This window comes from Eptatretus burgeri, chromosome 7 (assembly GCF_056783735.1).
Source record: "Eptatretus burgeri isolate ZD-2024b chromosome 7, Ebu_testis_v1, whole genome shotgun sequence".
Lineage (NCBI taxonomy): Eukaryota > Metazoa > Chordata > Myxini > Myxiniformes > Myxinidae > Eptatretus > Eptatretus burgeri.
Window position 1 is genome coordinate 32523552 of NC_140967.1, and position 16166 is coordinate 32539717.

Sequence of the window (16166 nt, forward strand, 5' to 3'; positions counted from 1 at the left end):
GCAGATGACATTGTGTCACAATGCACAACCTCAATACCACATTCATGCAAAAAGCAATACCAAAACATGACACCAACATACAATGCAACATTGCCAAATATGACGATTTAACGGCTGCCAAAAACAAATAGTTTAAAGTAAAAACAATTGCATCAATTCATCATAATGAGCTATTGTAAAAGTACACAATCATCTGTATTAAAATATTACCGTAATTACTGGTACCCCCACTTTCCAGGATTTACTACCGTTTCTCAGTTTATCGGAGCTTTGGTTGGGGTACGTGCTGGAGTAAGGCTAAAGTACGTGCTCATCTGCTGGCCTTGAGTGGCCACTCAACGCCAGTATTGGGTTGGAATCAAAGGTAGAACAGGGTTTGGAACCTCTACGTAGGCCCAAACCTTACGATAACTAGAGGGGGAGCACTCGGGAGAGTGCAAAACCTCCGCCGCCAATACTGCTGCGTCACTCAAGTGAACCTTATATCTTATTCATTAAATATGATGTCAACAGTGCTGACAGAGTTATAGTTCTTTTCTCCAACATTTTTTTTGGGGGGGGGGGGGGGGAGTTGGAAATCACTTAAAACATGTAAAAATGCCAAAAAAAAAAAAAATCAAAATTTTGTTGACAAAAAAGTTGCAAAAAATTTTTTTTCTCCAACAATTTTTTTTGGGGGGGGGGTTGGAAATCACTTAAAACATGTAGAAATACAAAAAAATTTTTCCCCTTTTTTTTGGGGGGGTAACAATTTATTTTTGGGGGTTGGAAATCACTTAAAACATGTAAAAATGCAAAAAAACCATTTTTTTCTCAAACAATATTTTTTTTGGGGGGGAGGGGTTGGAAATCACTTAAAACATGTAGAAATGCAAAAAAAAAAAATTCTCTATTTTTGGGGGGGGTAACAATTTTTTTTGGGGGGGGGTGGGTTGGAAATCACTTAAAACATGTATAAATGCAAAAAAAAAATTCTTTTTTTGGGGGGGGTAAAAAAAAATTTTGGGGGGGGAGTTGGAAATCACTTAAAACATGTAGAAATGCAAAAAAAAAATTCTCTAAATTTTTTTTTTGGGGGGGGGACCAAGTCCAAAATTTAATGGCATGATCCTTGGACCATACCGAACCCCCCCCCCCCACCAAGTTTCGTTGAAATCCGTCGAGGAGTTTTTCCGTAATACTGTTCACAAACAAACAAACAAAGACCCGTATCTTGCCAAAAGGTGACCACGTGTGACTTCTTTAAGGTCACACTGAGGTGAAAAGAGCTGCTATCCACCAGGAGCGACTCCTTGAGGAATATCTGCCTACGAGAGATTCCGATGAGAATCGTTCTACAGAGTAACCATGAAAAATATGCTTTTGACTCATAACGTCACCAAATGACATCATAATGTCTCAAGCTTGACATATCTAGAAAGCACTCATCGAGGTGTTCAATTTGAGGTACGACACGATATGGTTCCTAAAACTTGAAAATTTGACCTTGGGGTCAAATATGTTTGACCTGAGGCGCTAACCATGAAGGTCAAGGCCAATCGCCACCAAAAATTAATCAGCTGAGCGCCAGACCATGAACTATATTCCCATGAAGTTTGAAGACGATCCGATCAAAATTACTCAAAAAATAAGGGTTTCGTCGACTCCCCTGATTTGCGACAAAGTGACCTTGACCTTTGACCTTTGACCTTGACCTTCAAAATTTATGCGCTGAAAGGGACCTCTATAGGCCTCTGATATGCGAAGTTACAAAAATTTCCAATGATAACTGTGCTCTGCAGAGTGATTTATACGTGATTACAGACCAAAAAAACAAACAAACAAACAAACAAAAAAACATATGAAGGTCAAGGCCAATCGCCACCAAAAATTAATCAGCTGAGCGCCAGACCATGAACTATATTCCCATGAAGTTTGAAAACGATCCGATCAAAATTACTCAAAAAATAAGGGTTTCGTCGACTCCCCTGATTTGCACCAAAGTGACCTTGACCTTCAAAATTTTGTGCACCGAAAGGGACCTCTATAGGCCTCTGATATGCGAAGTTACAGAAATTTCCGATGATAACTGTGCTCTGCAGAATTTTTTATACGTGATTACAGACAAACAAACAAACAAAAAAAAACAAAAAAAAAAACAAATAAAAAAACATACAAGCTGACTAACATATCTTACAAAACTTCGTTTTGGCAAGATAACAAACAAACAGAAAGGGGTGAAAACAGTAACCTCCATCCATCTTCGAAGATGGCGGAGGTTAATTAATGGACCGGTGTTTGTTTGTGGATTTGTTTCTTTGTTTGTCACACTACTACTCCTACAGTTCTGGGCCAATTACATCCACACTTGCTACAGAGGATCAGTATGACCCCAATTAATGTGGAGGGGTGTTTTATCTCTGCCGATGAGGTGGGGGATGCAAATTTTCTGTGTAAACGTGTATTGTGATGGAGGAAGGTTCTTACAGGTCTCCACCATTTACAGTACAGTCTTCCTGACCCCACATTTTCCAGTGCTGTGAGGTATTTTGAATTGAAAAGTTTTTGATAGGCAGCTTCACAAGATTTATCCAGATAACCTGATTGCAAACAGGAGTGGTAATGATTGTACTGTTGTTGCATATTGAGATGTGTTGGTTGGAGTTGGACAGAATGGCTTTAGTACAAGTGTGTATCATAAAGTTGATGATTTCAGTTTCCCTGTAGTCTTGTACACCTTTCCAGGTCGCAATGTACCAATTAAAATGGGTTATATTGTTTTTTCATCTCAGCTACTTAGATTTACAAGAATTTGTTCAGTAAACGATGATTTTGTGGAACGTGCTGAGGTCTTTTTCCATTATGTTAAACAGAGGATATTTGGTGATTGTTTGATCAGGTCTTGTGAGAATGTCTTTCGACTCCATCATCACCTTTTATTCAAGTTTGGTTGATTTTCATGGAAACAAGTTCCTATTGCATTGCATTTGATATAATAATAATGAATTAATTATTTTCGTGAGGTAAATTCTTTAATCAATATTATTGATTGTATATATTGTTGTGGGCCGGGGTCCGGTGGCTAGAATGACCACGATGTGGGGAAAGTTACGTCGTCTCCCACCAAACTCCTGGAATTGAAGGTCGTCGCTCACGGATAAATCCGTGACGCGGCGGCTCGATTAACCGACCGTGGACGCAAATACCTCAACAGCGTAGCGTAGGGTCTTCCTGCCAGGTGTAATCAGTTTACCTAATTAACTACGTGGTTTCGACTACCGAGGAACCATGCCCTCGTTACGCCTTGCCAGAACCGGATCACTCTACCAACTACGGTAGAGTACCAACTACCAACTCCGGATCGGATGCAACCAAGCGGAACTGCCAAGGACGTACCGGCGAGAATAAACAGATTATCGGGGATAAAGACCCGGCTAAACTCAGATCCGAACCATGCGAGACCAATGAAGGAAAAGACAAAAATGAACTGGGAACATTTCTACAATGATTTATTTACACAAGGCGAGGAAAAACATGTGGCACAGGAACAAGGTTTATTGGTGTGTTATGTAGGGGAAAGGAGAGAGAGATGTAATGTGACAACTATAAAGCAACTTACCAAAGCGGACACAGAGCAGACTTAACGCAAGAATAATAAAAGCAAGAATTCCAATAATCAAAGAACTTGTACAGTTTACTTACAAGACAGGCACCACGCACTCAGATAAAATAAACCCAATTAAAAGAAAAGGGGACCTTTCGCAGTTCAGAAGAGAGGGAGTTGAGGTCCCAGGTTCTCGGTACCTGAGAGTTTCGGGGGAAGGGATGCTCCGTGGTGTGGCAGCTGACAAAGGTTGAGTTGGTCAGTCACAACCGTACGTGTGGAGATCGTGTCCGTGAAGGAGCTTGAGTGGAGAGCGTGGGCCGCCGAGGCGAGACATGGGTAGACACTTGCAACAACGCCCACGAACCCACCGAACTCTCCGACCACCAAAGAACCAACGACCTTCCTTCTTTCTTTCTCAAGACCCTTCCACCAACTCAACCACCCCCACAAAACGAACCCTCAAATCCAACTACGAACTCCACAAACTCCAAGCACTCAACCCTCCTCTGAGGATCGCTTCGTACTTTATCGATCCCCTGGGTGGGGAGGGGCCTTGGCGAAGCTGACGTCATCGTCCGTCCCAATTGGACAGGGTCTTCATGGGGTCCGCCCTTTCTGGGCGGAATTTCGGCCAGGCCGACAAGCCCGCCCACTCCACGCATGTGAGGACCCACCAAGAAGGAACTACTGCAAGATTTTGCCTCTAAAAACGAGTCGTTGGTTAGGCGAGTAGGCGGTGAAGCGCTTGTCGAGCCCAAACGAGAGTAGCAAGCGAGAGGAAGGTACTGTGGCTCCAACAACAGGGGAAATAAAAGGGAAGAAATGATTTATAATCCTAACTAAAAGCCCATCGCAACGCACCCCAGTGTCTTCCCACTACACACAAGGGAGGATCTATCTGCACATATACTAATGGCATAACTAACTTTGGGACAACTGTATGTTTGCATGCATACGGTTCTGAGAACCGTAACAATATATATATATATATATATATATATATATATATATATATATATATATATATAATTAGATATATATGTATAAATATATATATATCAATATATATATATATATATATATATATATATATATATATATGTATATATCTATATAGTCTTAAATAATGGAGGTATTTAGATGAAAATACAATAAGAAGTATATTATTTATAAAACACATTATAAATAAGCATTAAAATAATTTGTTGGTGGTTGCAAGGTTATGCAGTCCAGCATGTTAAAAGTGGTTGTTAATGACAATTTGAATATTTGAATGACAGTTCGAGTCTACGGTTAGATGGAGGTGTTGTGTAATGGACATGTCTACAAGGTAAAGTGTTTATTGCTTAATATTTTAACATATAAAGTGATGTATGATTAAAGTTTTTCAAATGTAGTAATTATTTTATTTTTTGTACACATTATCGAGACTCGTATGAGAGCGAACACACATCACACAGCAAGGGGGGGGGGCATGAGACAAGATGGGTGGAAGAGGGAAGGACAAAACAGTGGGGAAGAGACATTAGGAGATCTGTGGAAGGGAGAGGGATGGGGCCAGGAACATGGGGTAAACAATATGAACACCACAGGGACTTTCAGGAAGGAAAGCAGGGAATGTGAAGGAGGTGGGTTTTGGGTGGATTAACGGGGGTAGAAAAGATCAGAGGTCGTGGTGAACAGCTGTTTTGAAGGCCTGGAGGGAAGAATGGGATTAAAGAGTGTGGGAGTTTATTCCAAAGGCAGGGAGGGGGGGGAGATGAATAATAAGGATATTCTTCAAATAAAAGTAATAATTAAATAAGTTTGTATAAGGATGTTGCATTGCTGTGTTGACTAACTGTCTGGACACAACTTTGAAGTTGTGGGTCCATTGATGTTGACTCATCTACTAATGTGGACCTGCGACCGGGGTTGTGGATGCACCGTTTGGCGAGGTTCTGGGCTGAAAGGATCGAAACCTCGATGAAAAATGGTGCTCAGCTGATGAGCTGGGTAATTGGGAAATCAGTCGATTGCTTATAAGCCAACGTTATAACCTCAACTATAATTGCCTTTGTAAGTACTTACCAGTACATAATATATCTGTTTGTGTGTTTACGTGTGTGTGTGTGTGTTTACGTGTGTGTGTGTGTGTGTGTGTGTGTGTGTGTGTGTGTGTGTGTGTGTGTGTGTGTGGTGTTTATATATGTGTGTGTGTGTGTCTTGTTATGTCTGCCTGTATTTGTGAGACTACGGTGGAGTAATTGGTCTTTATTTTGATTACATCACAGGGGATTTAAATGTGACAGGATCATGCAGACGAAACAAAGTGCCCAAACTTGTAGTTCCTGACAAGTAACAATACACGATTCAACTACTGTCATGTGGAGTATAAAATGAGGGCACCACCTGCTCCACAGTACTTCCCAAAAGGGGAATCTGGGAGTATCGACATTCAAAACAAAACTGCACATTGCATGTAAGATTTTAGAGTTTGCACAAAAACGTTTTCTGACCATCACTTTAACTCGATTTCTCAATAGCTTGGAATTGTGGGCAGAGGAATGTACCCCAAACTCTTGAATAGAGCCAAACATTCTTATTTCGTACCCTGGGCGAATTTTTGGAAAACAACAAAAACATTTGCCAAGTATGTTTCGGCTGAGTGAAAGAAGGAAAGGTTTGCATTGCTGGCGTTTACTCCCCCACCTTCTCCATGTAGTCACGCCACCTCACACCTACCCTACACTGAACTACTACTACTTATTCTTCGTGATGACAGTTAATATCACAATTCCTCAAACACATTTGTAGTCTCGCAAGATAGGACCACACTTTCTTGATCATGAATGATAATACAACAGTCCATTTCCTGTGCACTTCACAAATCAAACAATAAATGTATTTTCACGAAATCATTTTGCTTTGATTATCAAAACTCTCAGCAGATATTTGAGCTTTATCATTTAATCCAACTGCAAAACTGGAAGAATATTCATGCTGCAAGAATCACAGGATTGAAGGTGGCAGATTAGTCAGAAGAAGAAGAAACTAGTCCATTTCTCATTTCCTAACATACATTTTTCATTTGATCTTCGATTTTATTCAGTTTTCATTTGATCGCATCAAACTAGTCTGGCTGGCAGGATGGATGGCCGACAGGTACGCACACTCATCTCTAGGCTGTCGAGCCTAGGTTTGACTCAAGGCCCAGCTATAAACTGTTGTCCTGGTATTTCACAAGCAGGGCGATTCGTCAATGTGTGTGCCGTCTCTGGGATGGGCGTTAAACTGAGCGTCACGTTTGCTGGCATTAGTTGGTGGACGTTAAATATCAAATTGTGTCCTTCATGAAGAGTAGACGAGCTATTGCTGGCATCATGGCCAAATTACAAATTCCTGCCCGAACCTTCAGGGGGCAATGCATCAACGGCACAGCCGCGCCCCACAGCAACAATGCAAACTTGCAGCCACAAGCTGCACACAAAATGAAGGAATGATTAAAATATTTGATCAAACCTTGAAACAACCAGGCATACAAGGAGGCACAACTGAAGTATCTGTTTTCTCTCTCTCCCTATTGTCTGCTGTATGGGAGCATACAAACATCGAGAGTATAATTGGAGTTAAACAGAGTGCCCTTTTTACTCACCAATGGCTCGCATAACAAACTTAATTGCCTTTCTCTGCAGGAGCTAAAAAAAAAGGATAATAGTATAATAGTAATAAAAAGGATAATTGTGTGTGTGTGTGTGTGTGTGTGTGTGTGTGTGTGTGTGTGTGTGTGTATGTGTGTGTGTGTGTGTGTGTGTGTGTGTGTGTGTGTGTGTGTGTGTGTGTGCGTGTGTGTGTGTGTGTGTGGTATCTTCATACGTGAGTTTCAGAATGTGGATTGGAGTCCTCCCAGGGTGCTCTCAGTGCATCCACCTATATTTCGGTAAGTGGTCATGATTCATGGACCAAGCTGTGAAGTTTTCTGTTCTCAAAGTTTTGTGTCGAGGACTCTCTTCAGGATCGTTACTGAGCCAAGGACAGCTTCCAAATGTAGTTTGTTTGCAATAATATTCCCAGGGATGGTTTTTAATATCCCTGTGAGGTTCTTCGTCATCATTCCCATAGCTCCAACTATCACTGGGACAACTTTGGCATTCTTCAGCTTCCATGATCTTTTCACTTCATTCTTGAGGTCTTGGTGTTTGGTTAGTTTCTTGATTTCTGCATTGTTTAGTCCAAAATCACTGGTATCAACACCTCACTTATAAACGCCTTCTCTCTGTTTTTGTACCCAAGTATGATATCTGGTCGCAATGCTTTGTTTTCGATGTCCACGCTCGATGGGATCGTGAGTTCGTACGTGAGAGGTACTTCCACATTTTCGGTCCATGCTTTTGGTTAATGTTCCTGGAGATGGGATATCAAAGTTTTTGCAGATGTGCCAGTGGTTAACATTACAAACTCTGTTGTGTCATTGTGCGTACAGCTATTCTGACATGAGATAAAAGAAATATATATATATATATATATATATATATATATATATATATATATATATATATATATATATATATATATATATATATATATATATATATATATATATATATATATATATATATATATATATATATATATATATATATATATATATATATATATATATATATATATATATATATATATATATATATATATATATATATATATATATATACATATACACACACACATCCTGGTGTCGGCGCAGTGGTTAGGGCAGCGGCTTGGGATCCAAGAGGTCCTGAGTTCAAGCCCCGTTGGGCCACTGAATTAATACACCAGGGGGTTGACTCAGCCCGTCATCCTTCCGAGGTCGGCGAAATGAGTACCAGTATACTGGGCCGGTGTATACCCCAGTTAAAATAGGTGCACCATATCCCTGTGTCGTAAGAGGCGACCAGAGTTGCGTCAGGAAGGGCATCTGGCGTAAAACAGGTGCCAAATCACTATGCGAATCATACGGATGATCCGCTGTGGCGACCCCTAACGGGAGCAGCCGAAAGAAGAAGAAATATATATGTATATGTATATGTATATATATATATTTGTTGGGTCATCACTCATAACATATCACTCTCATTGCTCATGCCAGCCACCTCCACCCCTCACCTGTTTTTTTTTTTTTTTTTTTTTTTTTTTGTCTGTCTCTCTCTCTCTCTCTCTCTCTGTCTCTCTCTCATATTCTCTCTCTCTCTCTCTCTCTCTCTCTGTCTCTCTCTCTATATCTCTCTCTCTATATCTCTCTCTCTATATCTCTCTCTCTATATCTCTCTCTCTATATCTCTCTCTCTATATCTCTCTCTCTATATCTCTCTCTCTATATCTCTCTCTCTATATCTCTCTCTCTATATCTCTCTCTCTATATCTCTCTCTCTATATCTCTCTCTCTATATCTCTCTCTATCTCTCTCTCTATCTCTCTCTCTCTCTCTCTCTCTCTCTCTATCTCTCTCTCTCTCTATATCTCTCTCTCTCTCTCTCTATATCTCTCTCTCTATATCTCTCTCTATATCTCTCTCTATATCTCTCTCTATATATCTCTCTCTATATATCTCTCTCTATATATCTCTCTCTATATATCTCTCTCTATATATCTCTCTCTATATATCTCTCTCTATATATCTCTCTCTATATATCTCTCTCTATATCTCTCTCTATATATCTCTCTCTATATATCTCTCTCTATATCTCTCTCTATATATCTCTCTCTATATATCTCTCTCTATATATATATATATATATCTCTCTATATCTCTCTCTCTCTCTCTCTCTCTGTCTCTGTCTCTGTCTCTGTCTCTGTCTCTGTCTCTGTCTCTGTCTCTGTCTCTGTCTCTGTCTCTCTCTCTCTCTCTGTGTATAGCAACATTTTGTGAGGCGTTGCTCTCTCCACCTCCACACCCCTTCCTCACTTTCCCTTGTTCACACAGTCCTCGCTTCCCCCACCCTCCTCTCCCCAACCATCTCTTCCGTTCTCTTTGCCTCTCCTCTCTTCCTCCCCTCCCCCACTCTCTTTCTCCAACGCACTCCCCTTCACACCCGTCAGCGAAGCGATGGGTTGTATTTGCTCGTAAATAATATGTAAAGCAAAGAACTCACCTGGAACATACACCAAGATATAAAAAAGTATGAAAAAAAGGAAGTAGTAGCAACTATATTCATCAGAGGCTATTTTTCTTTTATAGAATCTCTTTGCTGATGACTCCACCCTCTGCCGTACCATCTGTCATCCCTCAGATAAGCAAGCAGTTGCCTCTTCACATTCTGCAGATCTGGATAAAATCACAAACTGGTCCAACACGTGGAACATGTCTCTCGATCCTGACAAAACTCAAACTCTCACCATGTCGCTCCAAAAGGACCGTTTATAACCCCCTCCCCCCCTCCAATCTACTTTCTCAACAGTCCCCTTGAAGAAATTCTTTCATTCAAGCTTCTGGGTCTCACTAGCTGCCATTATCTTTCCTGGGAAAGCCACATTTCCAAGCTGGCCTCCAAAGCCAGTCGCCGACTGAGCATCCTCCGTCGTGCAAAGTCCTTCCTCGGCACACCTGAGCTCCTGACTACATACAAAGCTTTCGTCCGCAGCCTGATGGAGTACTGCCTGATCTCCCCTCTGGGCTGGTGCTCCCGCCTCTCACCTTTCTCGGCTTCACGCTGTGGGAATCCATGCATTTAGGATCATTGGTATCTTCCGCGATGAGGCTGAGTCTTTGAGTCTCTCACTCTCTCACCACAGGCAGGTCGGTGGTCTTTCTGTCTTCTACAGTCTCCTCTCTGGCTTCACCACCCTGCTCTGACTGCAATATCTGTCCCCCCCAACTCCCCCCCGCATATTTCCACAGGTTGCTCAAGGTCCGCCAGCAACCCCCTTCTGGTGAAACTGCCAACATCAAGAATTACTGCTCACCTTCATCCTTTCATTCCTCTTTTTTCCCACCTCTGGAGCAAACTCCCACACTCTCTTCAATCCCACTCTTCCCTCCAGATTTTCAAAACAGCTGTTCACCACAACCTCTTATCTTCCCCCATCCAAAACCTCGATATTTTCCACCCCCATTAATCCACCCCAAGCCCACCTCCTCCAAAGTCCCTGCTTTCCTTCCTGAAAGTTCCTGCAGTATAAGGACCTGATTGTCCCTGTCGTGTCCATCTTGTTTACTCTGTGTACCCCACCCCATCCCTTTCCCTTCCACAGATCTCCTAATGTCTCTGTTCACCATTGTTTTGTTCTTCCCTCTCCCGCCCCTCTTGTCTCCTGCTCCTCTCGTTATACGTTCTGTGTTAGCTCTTATACGAGCCTCAACATTGCATACATTAAAAATAAATAAATAAATAAATAAAGGCATGCAAAGTGTAAGAGATAAACATTCCTCAGGAATCGTTAAACAGTTAATCTCACATCTCATCTACACTCACCGCAAGAGTTTTGAATGCAGTCAAGCATTGCAGGATGTCCATGTGATCATTGTGAGATTCCTGGGGAAAATGAATAAATAAAGCAAATCACTCATCCTGCTCTGGAAGAGTGCAGACGGCCAAATAATAATAGTAATAATAATAATAATAATAAAATAAACTTTAAATAACTCCTTGAACTACAGGTGAATAAAACAGATGGAAAACAAACGATACAGTGAGAATAATCAAAAAACGAATAAATCGATCAAATTTCATCGATACGTTTCTATTTAACCAAGGTTAAGTCATTGATTAATCCTTGAGCCAGAAGAACTGTGGAAAATAAATGTCTCTTTATAGGAGTTCATTCTCCAAGACTCGCATTGCTGGATAAATCACATTCAATTACAAGCTACCATTGTAAAAGCATTCGGCTTTGAACGATTGTCTCTTACCTCCATGTGCCGTTCCAGCTCACGGAAGAGAGAAGTATACTTGTCGAGACGCACAAATGGCCTGCTCAGGGTTGATGTAAGCTCCAGGATTCCTGCTGTTGGAGCACCTTGAGACTCCACAAATTCTCCAAGAAAGTCCCTGCCACATGATATCCATCCATCCATTGGGATCATACTCTGTACAGAGCATCGGGGCTGCCGAAGCAGTCTCCTGGGCTATCGTGTATGGCAAAGCCACCAAAGTTGTTCGAATCAGCTGATGACATGATATTTTTATACTTAAACTTGATTACACATTACGCCACACCAGCTTTCACATCGGCAAAAGATAAAGCTACACTGCAGGTCTCATGCCTCATCTCCACCAACGTGTTGGCATCATGCCTACACCCTGCTGAACAATTCATCACCAAATGCTCAGTGCCAGAAACTGAAGCAGAGTCAAGATACATCAGCACACAGTCTCTGTGGTTTAAAATGCTTTAAACAATGTCAGCATGCCATTTTGTAACTTCAGACTGCATCTCTGGTACACATTCGCAGCATACCCATTAACTTGCCATCTCCCTTGTCCGTATCACATACAAACAACGCAATGACGTCTGGTTTGCTGTTATGTCCTGGTAATGACAGAGCTGCCGTTACTGCTATGTGTTGACCTTGGCACAGTGAAAACACATTCAGCCATTTTTGTAGACACGTTCGACATCATCCCCCACCCCCATCTTCTCAACCCCCTTGCCAATGTTATTTCCATCTCTCACCACCTCTTTCCATTTCTTCTTGTCCTCAGGCTCAAAGTATATCAGGACCTAGCAAATGTGTATTGTCAATATCACTATGTTTGCACCACAGGCTGGGGAACAAACGAGACATCTTTGTGGTTGAAATGTTTCTGCACAGCATTTCTTGTCAATGAAAATCTGCTGATTGAGTCTTTGTGGTTTCAACCCTTTTGCATTCGCTATACTTCTGAAATGGGATGTGTCCCAACTACACTCAATTATTTCTTATTAAACAGGAAGATCAGTCTGACTTAACCACCCTGCTGACTGAAGTAGGCACAAAAAAACAGAAGAGTTACATACTGTCAAGCACTATGTCATCCAGACCAAACATGTTACATCATGATGTGATCAACATTGGTGCTCCTACATCAATTCTCAGAACTCAAAGCAAAACTAATAAAGCAATATTAAAAATATATACTGTATGTACCTTTAATCTTGCTCAATTCATCTTTAAATATATATATATATATATATATATATATATATATATATATATATATATATATATATATATATATATATATATATATATATATATATATATATATACACACGTACTTGTGGTCCTGCATTGCCTTTACAGCCCAAGGGTGGTTTGCGCAGTAAGTCATGTACAGATTCCTCATGTGTGGAAGCATACCGAGGTAACACCCTCCAACACGCTGCTGTGCATCAGGTAACCTGTGCACATGTGGGACATAGACAAAGAGTTTGGTAAAGGAGTTTGATATATCAAGGTTCAACACCGATAGTGGGGTTAAAAGTGTTGTTATAATCAAAGCTTGACCACATTTCCAGTTGCTCTTCAATACTTTTTGAAAATAAAGATGGTACAGTTTCTAGATTTGAATGAGTGAGAGTCTAACTTGGAAACATCCTCCAATGCAGTGACGAGGTTCTGCTGGAAAACCAAAATTTCTTCCAGGTTGGACAGCAGGTGTGAGAGATCAGTGGGTGGAATCCTGAAAATATAAACCATTTCCCAAAATTAAATCACCATCTTCATTGCAGCAGCAAGAAAACATTTGGGACAAGAAATGTTTTAAAAGTTCACATACAAAAGCTCAGCATCACACTTCCTTAACCATGCCTATGGTCCATACTTGTCTGTAGCCTGTAAAGGGCGAAGGTGCGTGCACAAAGAGGCCTGCAAGCTCCTTAAGAAAGTGCGCTCTGTCTCCACAATGTTCTGCACAACCTGGCACAGCAGCAGTGATTAAAACAGCAATCATCAATGCTTCCCTCATGGCCTTCCGTAAAACCCAGGTGTCAACCTTCCATATACATGGCGTACCTCCCCATAATACCCTTTGTTAGAAGGTGCATCACTCGCCCTTTGTCCAGCCCGGGCTGTGGTGCCCTTTGGGGAAGTCGGTTTGTCTGTAAACCAGATACAATCAGTGGAAAACGTGAAGGACAAAACAGGACATCCCAATTCACAACTGCAGGATCAATAAATGGATTATGGTTGTTCCCTGATGATCTCACCACTCTGTTTGATCTCTTTTACATAGTTGTACGGGAACCAGCCCGTACGACCATTCAATGTTCCCTCCCACCAGCCGCCTTCTTCTGCACGAAGCACTGTGATAATATCACCCTTGGTAAATGAAAGCTCATCCTCATTGGTTCGTTGGAAGTTGAATCGTGCTCGTACCATCCGCTGCCCACCCCCCTCTGCCATCTGCGCAATCAATAAATACATATACATTTTTTTATTTTAAAAGGAAAGCAGATTATATCATACAACTAAACAATAAATACACTTTGGAGTACCTTTTATCATTTTCTGCAGTGATATGACATGTAGGACAAGGACACGAGAAGACATCACTGTACTATTAAATTAATTGTTTGCATTAGGAGACTAATACAGTATTTGTAATTATAACCTGGGATCCAGCATAAAAAGGTATGTGCTCATGTGGGAATGCCAACCAGGGACCAAGGGGGGGTGGGGGGGGAGAAGAGGAGGGAAAGAAGGTGGGGGAGGGAGAAAAGAGTAGGGGAGAACAGGAGGGGGGGAAAGAGAAAGGGGGGGAGAGAAGAGCAGAAAGAGAGGGTGAAGTATGGGGGGAAAGAGCGAGGAAGAGGGGGGGTAAGGGGGGGCAGAGAAAGGACTTTTTACTTTCAGGTCATCTCATGAACAAGGTTCAAAGTACTTTTCCACTGAAAATTCAACCATGTAGAACAATTTCTCTGTGCCATAGCAGATGCTCATTTAAGGGACTCCCACCCCCCCCCCTGACCCCCATATATTTCTACACAAAGGCAGTTTTGTAGGGTCAAACTAAATGCAAGAATTCCACAATGCAAAAATCAAACATATTGTTGAAAAGTTTTGAGACACAGAACATGTGAAAATTCAAATTAAATGGCACAGTGGTCGAAAACATTCAGTTTGAACACCGAACAACATGGAGGCTATAAGAGAAGCGTTTCAGGCTTTTCTGAAAGAGTCAACATGCCGACTTGCACAGCTGAGAGGAGTTTTTCACATGACCACTGGCAGAATCAGACATGACGACCAAACTGTATCCATATACAGGATACTGTCACTGCAGTCCCAGAGCGAAAGAAATGAGAGGGAGAAGTTCTAATTTTGCACTCCCATGGCCTAGCGGATTGAAGAAGACTAGGATTTTCCAGACATCTTTAGTGATGAGACCCACTTCCATCTCTGGAGCCACGTGAACAAACAGAACATGCGATTTTGGGCAGAACACTAACTGGAGTACAAACATATGGAGCAACCAGTTTCTGTAGCGAAAGTAACGGTCTGATGTGCTCTTGGACGTAGCGGTATAATAGGACCTTTCTTCCTTGAGAACGGAGCTGGACAAACAGTGACATTCAACACAGATACATACATGAACTTGCTGCAGAAAGGATTCCTTCTGGCATTGAGAAGAATGCAAGACATCGCTATAAATTCAGTCATCTTCCAGCAAGACTGTGCACTAACACATACGTCTAATGGTGCTTTGGAGTTTTTGAGACGACATTTCCCGGGTGATTTTGCGACGGATGGACACCCATGGCATCGCTCCTCCACAGATCTGTTTCCTTCCGACTACCACCTATGGGGGTCCCGCAACGACGAAGTTTATGAAAACAAGACATACACACACACTGAGGATTTGAAAAATAACATCAGATGGGAAATCAGACATGTCACAGCTCCAGTTCTCAGTGTCTGGCATTTTCAGTGTCCATGTGGCAGCTGCCATCCAAAGGTGCAGTGCTTGAATTCAGCACATTAATAACTGCTAATGCTTGTTGAAGCAATTTTCTCATGATAATAAACAAAAATGTAACATCTTGTGTATTACAAGACAAAAACAAACAAAATCGGTCAATAATAAAAATAAATAAACCAATGTCACCCGCAGGGTGACCCGTATCTTGCCAAAAGGTGACCACGTGTGACTTCTTTAAGGTCACACTGAGGTGAACAGAGCTGCTATTCACCAGGAGCAACTCCTTGAGGAATATCTGCCTACGAGAGATTCCGATGACAATCGTTCTACAGGAGTAACCATGAAAAATATGCGTTTGCCTCATAACGTCACCAAATGACGTCATAATGTCTCAAGCTTGACATATCTAGAAAGCACTCATCAAGGTGTTCAATTTGAGGTATTACACGATATGGTACCTAAGATTTCAAAATTTGACGTTGGGGTCAAAAACTTTCGACCTCCAGCGCTAACCATGAAGGTCAAGGCCGATCGCCACCAAAAATTAATCAGCAGAGCGCCAGACCATGAACTATATTCCCATGAAGTTTGAAGATGATCCGATCAAAATTAGTCAAAAAATAAGGGTTTCGTCGACTCCCCTGATTTGCGACAAAGTGACCTTGACTTTGAAATGTTTATGCGCTGAAAGGGACCTCTATAGGACTCTGATATGCGAA

The 16166-nt window shown here is 41.5% G+C and overlaps 1 protein-coding gene across 7 annotated transcripts in view; it reads right to left on the reverse strand.

The window, feature by feature from the left end:
- The window catches only part of LOC147022974 (rho guanine nucleotide exchange factor 7-like), an 87065-nt gene that overhangs the window by 43874 nt on the left and 27025 nt on the right, over positions 1-16166 (reverse strand). For all 7 annotated transcript variants that reach the window (XM_085887962.1, XM_085887961.1, XM_085887963.1 and 4 more), the window contains 7 exons: positions 13736-13931; positions 13542-13627; positions 13351-13445; positions 13114-13209; positions 12806-12928; positions 11457-11595; positions 11020-11079 (listed from right to left, as the gene is read on the reverse strand). In XM_085887962.1, coding sequence (XP_085744088.1) covers positions 11020-11079; positions 11457-11595; positions 12806-12928; positions 13114-13209; positions 13351-13445; positions 13542-13627; positions 13736-13931 — 795 coding nt within the window. The remainder of the gene's footprint in view (positions 1-11019; positions 11080-11456; positions 11596-12805; positions 12929-13113; positions 13210-13350; positions 13446-13541; positions 13628-13735; positions 13932-16166) is intronic.